This window comes from Lepisosteus oculatus, chromosome 21 (assembly GCF_040954835.1).
Source record: "Lepisosteus oculatus isolate fLepOcu1 chromosome 21, fLepOcu1.hap2, whole genome shotgun sequence".
NCBI classification, from domain to species: Eukaryota; Metazoa; Chordata; class Actinopteri; order Semionotiformes; family Lepisosteidae; genus Lepisosteus; species Lepisosteus oculatus.
Window position 1 is genome coordinate 3,241,277 of NC_090716.1, and position 13,964 is coordinate 3,255,240.

Consider the following 13,964-nt stretch of genomic DNA (forward strand, 5'->3'; position numbering starts at 1 on the left):
ATACGTCGTATTTAGACATCGTGAAAAGAATAGAGCAGCTGGCAAAAGGTTCCGAATGAAATGCAGGATATTAGTTATCTTTGTCAAATAAAGTGTCCTGCCTGTGGCGCTACACGCACAAAGCTCGTCCTTCTCCCATGCAAACCTCCCAACATTGTTATTGCACACTTGTTTTTTTTTAAAAGGAGAAAACCTCCCATTGAAACGAATCGGAAAGAAACGTTTAACAAGCGCCTGCAGGGTGCTCTTAAATCAGCACCCGGGAAGACTCGTGCGACACCGCGCAATTTCGCCGCAGAACCCGACGGGCGTGGACGCAGCGGTGGGTCTGGGGTGACAGGCACAAACGGACTCCACTTCCGGAGCTTACTTCTCGATCTCGGCCTGCTTGTGCTGGGAGACCGCCATCAGGCTCAGACGGCGGCTCTCTGGGAGGGCCAAGCTCTTCTCCTCGAATTCTTTCAACTTCTGTCTCAGCATGAGAATCTGGAAGCAGGAGGACAGAAAAGAAAATCGCACTGGGAACAGAACGGCGGGCGCACAGCGAGTCTTCAACTGAACTCGCTCTGCATTCTTGTATGGGGGAAGGAGACCCACCTGTGAAATAGGTGCTAAACCATAAAAGCAGCAGATGCGAGATGCTCAAGCATCAAAATGCAAAAAGGAGGGTCCCTAACTGTTATCCTCAAAGGCTGCGTTCGCGCAGGTGTCTCAGGCCTGTTTGAGACATTAACAGCTCAAGACACGGGGAAAAGGGTTACATTAGTGCAATTAAACCATCGCTGGGCCAGTATGCACCGTGCCCTTAAGACATAAACTGAATTAAAGAGGATTTCATTAACTGCCCGATTGCAGCCTTAGGAGATGGGAGTTGGCACCTTTATTTGAAGCTCAACTTCGGCTTCTCATGTCGCTTGGGATAATGCCAAGCTTTTGCCCTGCGCTGTGCCCCCCTCTGCCCTCTGTATCACACTGTGGCACTGGGGTTGCTCTGCTTACCTCCTTCGACTGCTTTTCACAGATCACAGCGTACTGGCTGACGTGACTGTCGAGGCTGACGACGTTGCTCTTCAGCTGGAAAGAGGGAGGAAGACCGCAAACATGTTTTAAACGAGACAGGTGTCTTCACCACCCCTTCAATCGACCTCGAACTCTCACAACAGATCGCAGTGCACGCAGAGTTTAGAACTTTTCCCCGGGTTTTCTGAAAGATGCTAAACTGAAGCTTCCATAAACTTACACAAAACCCTTAAATACTCACAGGAAAGTGCAGTAGAGTCTAGTTGTGCTGGTTGGAGGCCAGACTTTAACACACTGATATATAGCCTTTACAGTGAAAGCAGACACTTCCACCGATTTCAAGCCTGCAGTGCTCAGTTCTATGAAATCAGTAACAGGAACTCGAACGTTATTCACTGGAACATGTGTCAGGCTGCCAGAGGAGGAGGCTGTCTGCAGGGAAAACAAAATACTGTATCGATCTACCCAGAGGTGATCGGGGAGAGCTGTTTTCATCTATACTGCTGCTAAAAGATGCAATATTAACCCTGGTGTCCTGGCTAAATTCCTGACTGCCCAAAATTCCCCCTGGTTTCACTGGTTAAATACCCCCCCCCCCGGCTGATATATTAGGACCCCATCCCCAGAGAGTAACGAGTTGAACCTCTGTAGGTGCAGCTGGAGCTGTACGGGAAAAGGACATATTCCAAGCAAGCTTGCCTCGCAGGATTGGCACGGAGATGACGGTAATGGTCTGTGGGCCGACCTGCATTTTCCACGGGTTCTCTATAGCTTGGAATTCTGGGGATTGCTCCAGCTAACACCATTGGCCAATCCCGTCCTTCTCAATCAAACCACCCTTTGCCTCCCCACTGAGGAAGTGCTCCGCTCGACTGGGGAATACGGTCTTCCTCGTCTCTCTTGCAGCTGAGCTGCTGGTGCACAACAGCCCCACCTGGCACCACCCAGGGGGAGAGAAATAAAGCCTGGGAACCTTCAGGATAAAGGTGCGAGTTTAATTACTTCCCCGATTCTACACTTATCGCCCCGTGAGGAAGTGGGATGTGTACATACGGATGACTTTATGTCCTTGGCCCTGTTGGCGTACTTCAGGGTGTTGTAGGTGTCCTCGTAGGACATGGAGGAAGGACTGACGTTGGCGATCATGATGGTTCGGCAGTTTCCTCCCAGGGAGTCCTTCAGGAGTCGAGTGAGCTTGCTGTCTCTGTACGGGATGTGAGACTTCTTGCTCTGTGGAATCAAAGAACAGAAAAGACGAACGCGCGTTATGAATTTCTTTGCGGGAAAAACACACCCAACTTGCCACAGATCTCGAGTTCTACGAGTGTATAACGCAAACAACTGCTCCGTTGTCTCCGCCATTAAGTCCTTGAAAAGGAGATTGTATACACTACATCTATAAAAATTATAGCCTAAATAACTAAGGCTAGGTTCAGTCGAATTTGACCGATACATCACACGATAGGTGACAGGGTTCTTAATCAAAAAAAATTAAGAACGCAAACTATTAAGAAAAAAAAAACAAGTCTGGACTTTGATGCATTTTCCCAAACTGCAGAATGCTTTTTTCCTAAGATTTCTTTTTGAGGGTCTAAGACTCCCATCAAATGGCAGCCTGGGTGAAATCCACCCTCTTCTCAGATTTTTATTTCGGCAGGTAAACAAAATTAACCAGCAGAACAAACCGCCAGTCCCCACAGCACGCCGGGGCTTCGATTTAACGATGACTCACCGCTGTAGTTCAGGTTTATTAGAACTCGGGAGGCTGGAGGGAAACGGAGTCTGTCTGATGTCTGAAACATTCAGGGACGCACTTTATCCGGCACTAGCGACCTGACTACCATTTCTGGGCTGGCAGCTACCTTAGCCTTTGCCCAGAGAGAGAGACTGGTGAACGGCGTGAAAGAAAAACTATAGGAAGACAAACCCTTTGATGTCCTTCCTTTCATCTACAGGGCTATAGAACAGCTTAATTCACAGACGCATATAAAGGTTTCATTTCAGATTGTGAAACAGTGAGGCTAATAGTAAATCATAACCTGCTGTATCTTAACCAACATCATTAACAAAGATAAAGATAGAAAGCAAATACAGGTGTCCCTTTGTTGACATTACAAAAGTCAGTTACCCCTGCAGCCTTTTTATTTTTAATGATGCATAATCACAGGTTTACTTGCGGAGGGAAAACTTTGTTTCGGGAGATGGCACTTATCCTGCCAGGATCTTTTGAAAACACACGAGGAGCTCAACAACAGCCGGGAATGTCTGCCCCCGTGCTTGCCTTCCTCCCCGAGCTGAACTTGCCCATGCGGCTGACTTAGTGCCTGCTCTGCAGCAGGGCCTCTTTTTTTCCCCCAAGAAACGTTTTGCCAATTTCTTCGCGGCCTCCCTCCGTTGAAGAACGGAGAGAGCTCCCGTCTCGGAACCAGTAACCAAACAAATCCGGTCGCCGCAAGACGCTCAAACGTTTTACGTGCTTCTGATCACCGATTTTGGCCAGTGCATCACTGTCTTAGCCTTGCTCCTCTGAGGGAGCTGCTCCGCTCATACCAAGATATAAACATAGAAACCTGCACAACTGTATTACAAACACTGCAGCCTCAAATCTCAAGTTCCTGCTCCACGGTTAAAGAAACAAGCTTGATCCTGACAGAATGAAGGGAAATAATGCACCAGTCTTGCATACACCTTGCCAGAGCCCCCCCCCCCACAGCCTGGAAGAAATTCCACAAATTTTAAGAGCAGCCCAGCATTATCCACCCCGAGAGACGAAACCAAAGATACTGGAGATAAAATGAAGTCCGCAACACGGAACTTGAACCACATTCCCATCTGCTGCTCCTGAAATGCGAAGCATTTGCTGGCAGGCAGAAGGGAAACAACCTTGGCCCGGCTCATGGCCGGGGGAAAAAAAAAAGGGAATTACATCCGAACCCCGCGCCAACAACAACAACAACAACAACTCTGCAGAGCAACAGCTGAGTATCAAAACGCGAGGAAGAAAATGAGATTTTACAGTGGGAAGAGTAGATCAGTGGGGCTCTCCCTCTGCTCAAAAGCTGGGCTTTGTATAAAGAGATGAAGAAAGGGACTAAAACACTCAAATCGAAACGTGCCGTTTACAACAGAAATGTATAACAACGGGAGCACGGCACAAACATTCTATGAATATAATTTCTTGGCTTGAAATCCCGACAGGCACATTTCACTTTACCATTTTCCAACGCTCCTACCCCACCAAAAACCACTCATTGGGACACGCCAACGATAAATAATAAACTAGCTATTGCACTTCGACATTAAATCATCACACAGTGCACTGCAGGCCAGCTGTTTCATTCTCGGGCTAAAACGCTCTACATCTGGAAATAAAATTTATACATCTCCATTTGAGGCACGGGAATCGATCACCTCATGGGAGCCCCGTCTCGCTGAGGGCAAAGGCTGCTTGGAGGCTGCTACAGTCTCTTCGTCCCACTTAAGAAAATTGGCTGTTTCATTAGCAAGACCTACTTTGGCGAAGCCTGTTCCCCCACAGCAAGCCCCCCGGGGAACTGCAGACAATGCTCTGTTCGTACCGCCATATAAAACAGGTTTGGGTCATCGGGTGTCGTTAGTAACGATTTTCGCTGCACAGACTGAAAAGCGCATTCGAAGGGATGGAGGTGGCGAGGCCACCAGAATCGCAACACAATAGATGATGTTTACCTTGGGTATGAAACTCAATGGAAGCGCTACCTTAAGAAAGATCAGCCCTCACCAACTGGCAGAAATTATTGGGAGATCGCAGCCCAGTGGGCAAGATACAAGAACATTAAAATAATGTCACACTTTTCCCCCCCGATTACAACCATGCGATGCATTCCAAACATTATTCTTAAACAAAAAAAAGCCCGTCTTTCAGACTGCATTCTTAAAGGTGTAACCACTACACATGCCTGTTGTGAAATCCTCCATAGCAATTCTGTGAAACCTTAAGACCTGGGGAGGTAGCTGGATATTTGATGGCAGCAGCTTCATGCGAACAGACAGGAGCCTGTGACGGAATTCTTGGATGTCGTGAAGCCGGGCTAACAGAGCAGAGGGAAAGCCAAGGTGGGTTCTGTGTAACACATAATCACAATTTTGTTCCCCCCCTGAAGCGGTTTCAGAAGTCCAGCCCATAAAACTGCACATCCAAATCAGTCTGAACGTAGGGATGGACTTAAGGGTAGCGCCGCAGGATTGTCAATTAGAAATCTGTGCATTGCCAGGCTCTGCGACAAGCAGCTTAGCCATAAACTGCCAAAGAGAAAGGGGTCAGCCAGACAAATAAGATATTCCTGTAAAAGTTCTACAGAAAAACCCGCAGACAGATGGAAGGCTATTGGGTATCTCGGGCTGCTTAATCTGGAACAAAATGATACTGAATGAAACGCCTTTGCACTAAGGGAACCTGCAAACTGGATAAACAGACAAAAAACCCGTGGCCTCTCCTTTTGTCTTGCAGCAGATGTCCCGGTGCAGTGACATCTAAAGAGACAAGGACAGACGGGCACAACCACACAGACAGACCCTGCTCATCCTGTAGTTGGGGGATCATATTACTGTACATTGACAGTACGTTCAGACATAAATGTGAGTGCCTTACATGCAACCTTCCCCTAGGGACAAGAGGAAGCTGAGACTACTTAGTAACAAGCTAATGAATGCAGATAGTGTGAAACAATACCCAAACGCTCTAGATCAGCCCAGTCCACAGAGCCAGCCATAAACCACTCGGAAAAATGAGCCAGTTACAGAACAGGATTGGCAATGGAGCCTGACAGCAGCGCCTTCGTTTTTGTTTTAAACACACTAAAAAAATATAAGCATCAAACACCACATAGCACTAACAATCCCATGTACTGTAGCAGCTTCCATAGGGCTCCGTGAGTAATTCAGCAACTTTGTCCACGTTAAAGCTTTGTTTTTCAGACCACCTCATCCAACCAGCTGTGGAAAAATATTCTTTTTTTTCTTCCTTTGTAACACTCCCCCCCCCCCAGCTCTGGGACAGAGCTCACAAAATTCATAACTTATTTCTCCCGACTGGCGATGTAAATACACTTTGTTTTAGAAAGAAACAGCAGACGAAGGCCACATTATAAGTATTTTAACCCCACATTAACACATTTTACTCGAGTTTGCTCTAATCCACTCTCCAACAGCGGAACCCCATGAATTAGAACTGATAATATACCCTTGGAGCATCGTAAAAAATATGGGATTGATTACGACAGCATAATGGTTTCCATCACCTGTTTTACTGCTTAGGAGGCTTGGAGGCTCATGCAATCACAATTTTCTTTAACCCTTCGTGTCTGCGAGCAAGCCTACCGAACCTTATAAAACGTCTGCACAGATGCAGCGGGACAACGGTAATCCTTTAATACAGAACTGGGGTTAACTCTGCAGCCCAGTGCTCCAGCTAGTGCTGGAAACAATTAAAGCAAGCCCAGTCTAAAGAGCAACCCCCCGGGACTGGCAAAGAGTAACCTTTGGATATAGCAGCAGTCCAAAACTGTACAGGTGGGCTGAGGGAATCCATTAACGTAATATATTTACAAGCGTTGTGTGTGGGTTCTACAAGAACCAGCACTAAAACTTGGAAACAGGCAAAGGACGTGTCTTGCAAATGTGGGCAATGTATTCAAGTTTTCAGCAATTTTCTCTTCAAAAACAGCACACAATTTCAGGGGGAAAAAAAAAATCACCACCTCAAGGCATAATTCCAAGGTATATCCTCAAATATGAGTTACAAAAGAGGGATTAGTGGGGATCGTCTATCAATCCATCAAGTCAAAGGCAAGAATGTACAGCACTCACATAAAATCGAAGGTGCAGCCAAGAATGACAGCTTCAGAGATCCAAAACCCAGACAATAAAAAAAACGCTAAATGAGATGCCGGTGGGATACTTTGAACTAAACTTTTTTTTTAAAAGAAAAACAGTTACAGTATTTGAAGAAAAAAAAATAACAGGGTGCATGATTGAGTAGATATGATCTTAAAAAAAATGTTCAGTGCAAATCTTCCCTTTAACACTTTTTTTTCTGTAAAGAGCTCAAGTGAGCAACTATCACAGAGTAGGTGTATGTCCTGTTGGCAAACGGCTCCGTTTTTTTTACGCCAACATAGCAGCTCTTCATTACAACGCAGCAAGAGCTGCTGAGCAGTAGAACAAGCCTAAACAAAGACTCCAGTATTATCCATGTGACCTTGGACAATTTAGGGAAGACATTAAAAATTTGCCCCTTATTAGAAAAGGATTTCACAGCAATAAACTTGGCAAAAAAAACAGGAGAAAGGGCACTTCAACTTTTATGTGCTGGATGTTCCCAAGAAAGAAATCTGGGTGTAATTCAGACAGTACACTTAAAGCTTTTCTAAGAAGAACCCACACAGAAACTCTCCTGAGGGTAATTGTCATTGCCATGGATTTGAGACAGAATAAAACCAATGACACATACTTATCTGCCTCTGTTTAACTGGCCTTCGATTTGAAATATCAGCCATGGAAGAAAAAGGTATTTTTTTTCCCCCAGACCAAAAACTGCTTTTGCTTCCCTCTCTTTTCCTAAACAAGCGTTTAGAATACACCGCACACAGGCATCGTGTTTTTAAGTCTGTTCAGCTGCCAAAACTTCAACTGTTAAGTAGTCTGCTCAGCTGGCTGAAGTGTCATATAAACTGGGTATCCTGCAACTTTTCATCTATAGGCAGACAGCTCTGTCAAATGCACCATGGCCTTGGAGAACTCTCCACCACTGGCAACAGTATGTATTCATCAGAAAGACAGGCCCGGGTGCCACGTGAGGCAGCAGAGCTCCACCTTTGCCTCGTACACCAAGAAGTCAAGCATCCAGGGAGCAGCCTGGAGAAGGTTCGACCCGGGCACTCGCAATCGCTGAATGGAACCATCACAGCAGGCGCGGACAGCCACCGAACTGCGCCAGGCGCAGCTGGGAAATACAGAGCCGGAAACGAACCCTGAGCGCTTTTGGGATAGAAAGGCATGAGGCCCCCCTTTCGACACAAGACGTTCGTGGGTATTTGGAAACAAAGCACATAGAACATGAAAAGCCATTCAAAATGGATGTTGATTTAAGGAAGACTACCGGAGGAAGCTGTTGGATCAACAGATTCCAATAAACGCCGGGCGTCTTCCTCACGCTCGTCCACCCTTCCAAAATACTATACACCACACTGCCTTGCCACTGCAACTGTCTTATCTTTCACTGCCAGGCGTCCAACCCTCCTCCACTCACGTTTCAGCGCAGCATGAGATACACACACCAGGAAACCGTATACCGTGCTCCGGCAAAAGATAACTAATTACAGAAAGGGAATATTACACCTCCAAACTTCAACAAAAACCTCCTCTCTTAAAGCAAACTCCCATGTGTCGTGAAGCCATCGCTTGAAAACAAATTAGGCCGAATTCCCATGTGAGCACTGTCCTCGCCTGGGTGGAGCTCTGGTCACTCTTCAAAGGCCTGGCCCCAGGCGGGAAGCGTCTAGGATTGGCACTTCAGCGAGGAACCAGAGAACAACAGAAACGAGAGCAGAGGGTAGAGAATGGACCTCAAACCCTTCTGACTTGAGCTGAGCCGCACCCGCAGGAAACAGAGCCATCGCCACCCAGAAACGGGCGCCATGGCGACGCGGCGCCTGGCGCGTGAACTTTCGAGGCCGCCGGGCGGCGCACACCTTAGGGTCCGCCAGGGCGTTGATGACGTTTCCGAGGGCCAGCAGCGAGCGGTTGATGTTGGCCCCCTCCCGGAACCTGGCGCCTTTGGCGTTGGTGGCCCCGGCCCGCTCGGATCCCGCCAGGTCAATGAGGCTCATCTTGGCGATCCGGACGTCCTGGTTAATGCCGGCCGTTTTCTCCCGCTGCCGCACGTAAACCTGGAAAGGAAGCCAGGAGGCGTCAGCCGGAGCGGCGCGGCGGCACCCGCGGCCTCGGCGCCGTCCGGAGGTCTACCAGCCTCGAGAGGAGAGGCACTCGTGCGGAAAACGCAGAGCTGTACAATTTCGGCACGTCTTATGTTCTAAAAACGTCACTCAAGTCGAAAACCCCCTGCGGAGTCCGGATGTCATTTTCTTGGTGGAAAGGAATTTGAAAGGCTTAAACCAACCAAAATCAATCATCCACCTAGCGCCCATTAAGACAAGGATAAAACCCCATAAAAAAAAGTAATGAAGCCTACCAAAAACGTTGCAGACCTAAGGAAGATGCAAAATGTAAGAAAACGTTGTAGCTTTAGTTGAACAAATCGAGGGATCTCTCTTCTAGGTGAAGCTACATGAAGAAACATGATCCATCTTCGTGTTTCTTAATGTAGCTTATCCTAGAGGAATCTCTCTGACCTCACAGGACGTATGATTGCACCACACCCGATGGAGACGGTACCCTCTCACCCCTTTACCTGAAACACTGCGTGGGATCGCGACGAGCAGGCATTCACATCAGTGGGATGCTGTGTTCTGTTGCGGTTGCCATAATCTAGAGCTTCAAGGATATGCTCTGTGGATTTGGGCTACAAAGTGTTGGGCGAGACACAAAAGAACTTTGGTTATCTTTAGAGGCCTTTAATCAATGCTGGGATTTTTTTATAGATTTTTTTTTTTAAAGCAAATTAAAACAAAAGAGAAAAACAAAAAATGGTGGCTGCCATCACATCTCCAGCTGCTTATTAACAACCACCACAAACAACTCTCTCAAGTGACCAAGACCAGAGGAAGAAGAGGAACTCTATAACCAAAAAAAAAGGCTCTCTTTATAGTTCTAGAATCCACATTTCTGCAAAGGAATTAGTTGAAGTCTGGAAAAGTGCTCCAGCAGTGTATCTGGGGACTAACTCAGCGGGGCCTTTCATTCAGCTTCTCAGCCACAAATGAGCAGAATGGGCCAAAACGTTACCGATGAGAGGCGGCCCCCCTTACATTCTTAATAGCGCAATATCTATAGGGTTGCAGCCAGAAGTGTGAGAACCCAACATCTGTTCATCATTACTGTATTTTCGGAGACCTGCACAACCATCATGTTAAACTATATTTGACAGTCTAATAACCGTTTGGAAATTAGAATCATTTTCTAATACTCTTGTATTCATACAGGGTTCAAGTAACAAGTAAAAAAAATAGAGCAGTCAATTCTAAAAAATTTAAATGGAAGATCATTTTTTTCCCCCCACCTAGGCTACCATGGCTATATTCAGCCATGATTTTGAAGCCAGTTCTTTCAAGAACTGCTGGAGGAGACAGCTGGATCAATTAGCAACTAAACGGACTAGATGGGGTGAACAGCCTCCTCTCGTTTGTAACTATTTGATGGTCTTCTACTGGCGAGAATGGATGTTCAATAAACGTAGAAGAGATGTTGCTCCTGGTCGTGTTACACCACGCTGTCAGCACGGTGGATTCGTGTTATTTTGTTAATTAAAGGTGCTCCAGTGCCTAGACCACTGCAGGCTAGACACTGGCTCGTACCTGATGCAGTGTGAGTCCCTGAACCACCACTCCCTTAGCACTGTCTTCTCGGACAGCCAAGGGCCCAGAATTCGTCAGGAGGTCCCTGATCTGCTCATTATAAACCTGAGGACAGACACAATTACTCGCGTAGGTTCATCCTGGGACAGGCACAATACTGTCACAGAAATTCAGCACGTCCTGTAGATGCATTCATGCATGATTTCTTTTCAGTCTTACTGACAGATAAGACGTTTAGTATTTGTTAAATATGCCATTTGAACAGTGGTTTCTTGCCAGCAGCTCTTTCATTAAGTCCTTGTTTTAGAAAGCTGGCCTCCACAACAAGACCAATTTAGAATTATATGCGATCTTGTCCGCATCAGCTCAAGTAACAAAATATATCCAGAGAACGTGGTTTATTGGAGTTCATTGTCCTCCATTACTTTCATGTTAAAAAATAAAACACCTCACTGTGCTTTTGTAGCTTTTTAGGAAGAGTTTTCATGCTAAGACCCGGCTATTTAGTCATGAAGGGATATTATGTTGCATTATATCCTCAAATCCTCTGGACGAGGATTAAGAAAGTTTTGGGTTATAATCAGAGGCAGTATAAAAAAAAAAAGTGCCTCTAAGAATTTCTTTATATAGGCTCCCTCCCTGCATCAGGAGTTCTCAATCATGGGTCTGGACATCCACACACCTGTCATTTTTTGTTCCAATAGAAGTTGTCCATTACACCACTGAAATTGTAATGGACTTAATAACATCATAAAATTGAACTGTGACTGTTTTCAGGTTTTAAACTTACTTTCAAAAAATTCATTTTCTAGTTAAAATCAAACCCCAGACTCTTGGGATGGGATAAAAAAATACTTGCAAATGTTACAATCAAGCAGCTTATTAATTCAATTAAGGCTTTAATTGGGTAATTAAGCTCAGCAGGTGTGTGGGCCTCCAGGACGAGGACTGGGAACCCCTGCTTATACCTTTTACACCCTGAAACAGAACAGAATATCGCTTACTATGATAAAATAGCAACTTTCCAAACCGAGGATAGCAATTTGCATATTTTATCCTGCGCAACTACCCAAACGTCAGTTCTTAGTTTACAATGAAGGTAATTCAATTCAAGGTTAAATCAAGCTTCCCTTTTTTTGAAGGCCTAAGACAGACCTCTCCCACTGTAACAAAATTAAGCAATACAAAACAGCCTCAATGTTATCAATAATCCCCGCACAACGTTAATGTCCCATTCATCGACCCTAACAATTCAAACAAAGCAGCCACTCAAACTCATTAAAGAGACAAGGCAACTTAACAAGAATCAATTGATTTAAGTGGTGGTGGTGGAGGGGAGACCCCATTACCTGTAAAGCGCTTTGAGTGAAGTGTCCAGAAAAGCGCTATATAAGTGTAAGCAATTATTATTATTATTAAGTGGATTTAAATCAGTACAATTAGCTTTAAAAGGTGACTGTGACAGTATTGTAAGGAGCAACAATGCCTATATGTAACTATACAGTTTTAAATATCGTATATGAAAACACAAATTTCTATAAAGTACTGTGTGTAAAGCAACGACTTCAGGCATGTTTGAATTTCAGAGGAGTCTGGGACCCCCAGCCAAGGACTAAGAGAATAAACAGAAAAAATTCCATAAGCACTCACTTCCAGATAGGAGACGGCAATGTCAAAGACCTTCTCATCTTGAACCTGCTCGATACGGCTGTACAGCTCCTTCATGGTGTGGTACATAACGCCAGGGTCCTCCGCCGAGCCTAACATAGTGTGGGTCTTGCCTGCTCCGGTCGCCCCGTAGGCAAACACTGCAACATTCATGGAACACGAAGTGAAACGTCGTTTTGGTCACCAGCTTCAGTACTCTAGTCAAGTGCATCAAGTATTCATTTGCGCTGGACCACTTATAAACAGGAACCCTGCGACCTCTTACACACAATGAACAATGCTTGTCTGGTGGGAAGGGATGGTGCACCAGACCACGGCCAGCTTGCATTCCCTTTATGAACTTTGACTTGCAATGGTTTCATTCCTTCTCTTGTGCAGCCATGCGCGCCCACGCCAGATAAGACCCTTCTCACCCGATTTTCTTTTCTAAAATGAGAGGGGGGCAAGATGGCAGCATGGATGCCGAAGGACATGATGCAAGCCTCAGTGCAAGACCCCCTCTCATCACCCCTGGGAGAGAGTGAGACGGACTGGAGTGCACAGCTCGTTGACTGGCCCTGGTGACCCGAGAGTCAGCCTCCAGCGGGCAGGGGGCTCAGAGCACATTCCCCAGACACATCAAGGCCACCCTTATGCGGCTTTCAAAAAGCAACTCGGTCTGCATGCAAAATGAGAATCCCACCCTTCAGCTGCTGGATGCCCTAAAATAGTTTAAATAGTTCACACAGCAGGAAGACAATACCCCCCCACCACCTTTTAAATCCAAAACTTGATAAACAATGTGTCACTCTGATTGAAACACAGCTCCCTCCCCGCTGTTCGACTCACACCAAGGATGCACCCCGAGAGCTTCATTGAGAGGAAAAATCACAGAAACACGGAGAAACCCGTTTCTCACACACTAGACCGGGCGTTTCCCCTCAACAATTGTGGACCACAGGGCCCCAGCTCCCAGACATCCCCATCTGGACGGGACCCAAGTTTAAGCATTAAATCAGCTTGAAGCTCCTAATCATTAGAAATGATCACTATGAGAAGATTCAAAGCCGATCTTCAGATCTAGATATCGATCAATCGCTGTCTGTGCAGTTCCGCCGTGTAGCACTGTCATGTTTACACACTATCCCCACAGAGTTCGGGTTGAAAGGTCCCTCTCTGGTTTTGGGGACACCGAGCACTCCAGGGGCCGCCCCTCCCCCAGAGAGAAACATCCACACTTGACGGACGTCACGAGACACTTCTCCAGCATCGACAGGCGGACAGCTTCAAGTCAAGGCCAGCCCACGCTACAACTGGCCAGGGGGGATCTCCGAGACTCACCCGTGCAGTTATATCCATTCAGGACCCCGTCCACTATTCCTTTGGTGGAGTTCTCGAACACCTGCAGCTGGCTGGCGCCCTCCCCGAAGACGTGGTCGAAGACGAACTTGAGGTCCTTGTTGGCCTTCTTGGTGATGTCCCTGCCCGGCGCCTTCTTGTGGAAGAAGCTCACCTCCTGCTCCCTGGGGTCGAAGACCAGCATGTGGCCGTCCACCACGTGGACCACCTTCCTGAAGCCGCCCTCCCGTTCGCGCCCGCTCTCCGGCCGCACGCGCACCACCACCTTCACGTGGTTGCACACGCCGCTGTCGCCGGCGGACATGGCGCCCCCCCCCGCCCTCCGCGGTCTCTCTCCCGGCGGGTCTGGGCCGCGCAGTGGCTCTGCGGGAGCCACACAAGGAAAACCGGTACCGAGAGATCCAACGACGTACCAAGGATCAGATC

The 13,964-nt window shown here is 46.9% G+C and overlaps 1 protein-coding gene across 2 annotated transcripts in view; it reads right to left on the bottom strand.

Annotated features, from left to right (window-relative positions):
- The window catches only part of kif18a (kinesin family member 18A), a 34,614-nt gene that overhangs the window by 18,721 nt on the left and 1,929 nt on the right, over positions 1 to 13,964 (bottom strand). For both annotated transcript variants that reach the window (XM_069181526.1, XM_069181527.1), the window contains exons 2-9: positions 13,521 to 13,963; positions 12,183 to 12,340; positions 10,533 to 10,637; positions 9,470 to 9,580; positions 8,751 to 8,948; positions 2,074 to 2,250; positions 1,000 to 1,074; positions 371 to 486 (exon numbers count right to left, since the gene is read on the bottom strand). In XM_069181526.1, coding sequence (XP_069037627.1) covers positions 371 to 486; positions 1,000 to 1,074; positions 2,074 to 2,250; positions 8,751 to 8,948; positions 9,470 to 9,580; positions 10,533 to 10,637; positions 12,183 to 12,340; positions 13,521 to 13,842 — 1,262 coding nt within the window. In that variant the 5' untranslated portion in view covers positions 13,843 to 13,963. The remainder of the gene's footprint in view (positions 1 to 370; positions 487 to 999; positions 1,075 to 2,073; positions 2,251 to 8,750; positions 8,949 to 9,469; positions 9,581 to 10,532; positions 10,638 to 12,182; positions 12,341 to 13,520; position 13,964) is intronic.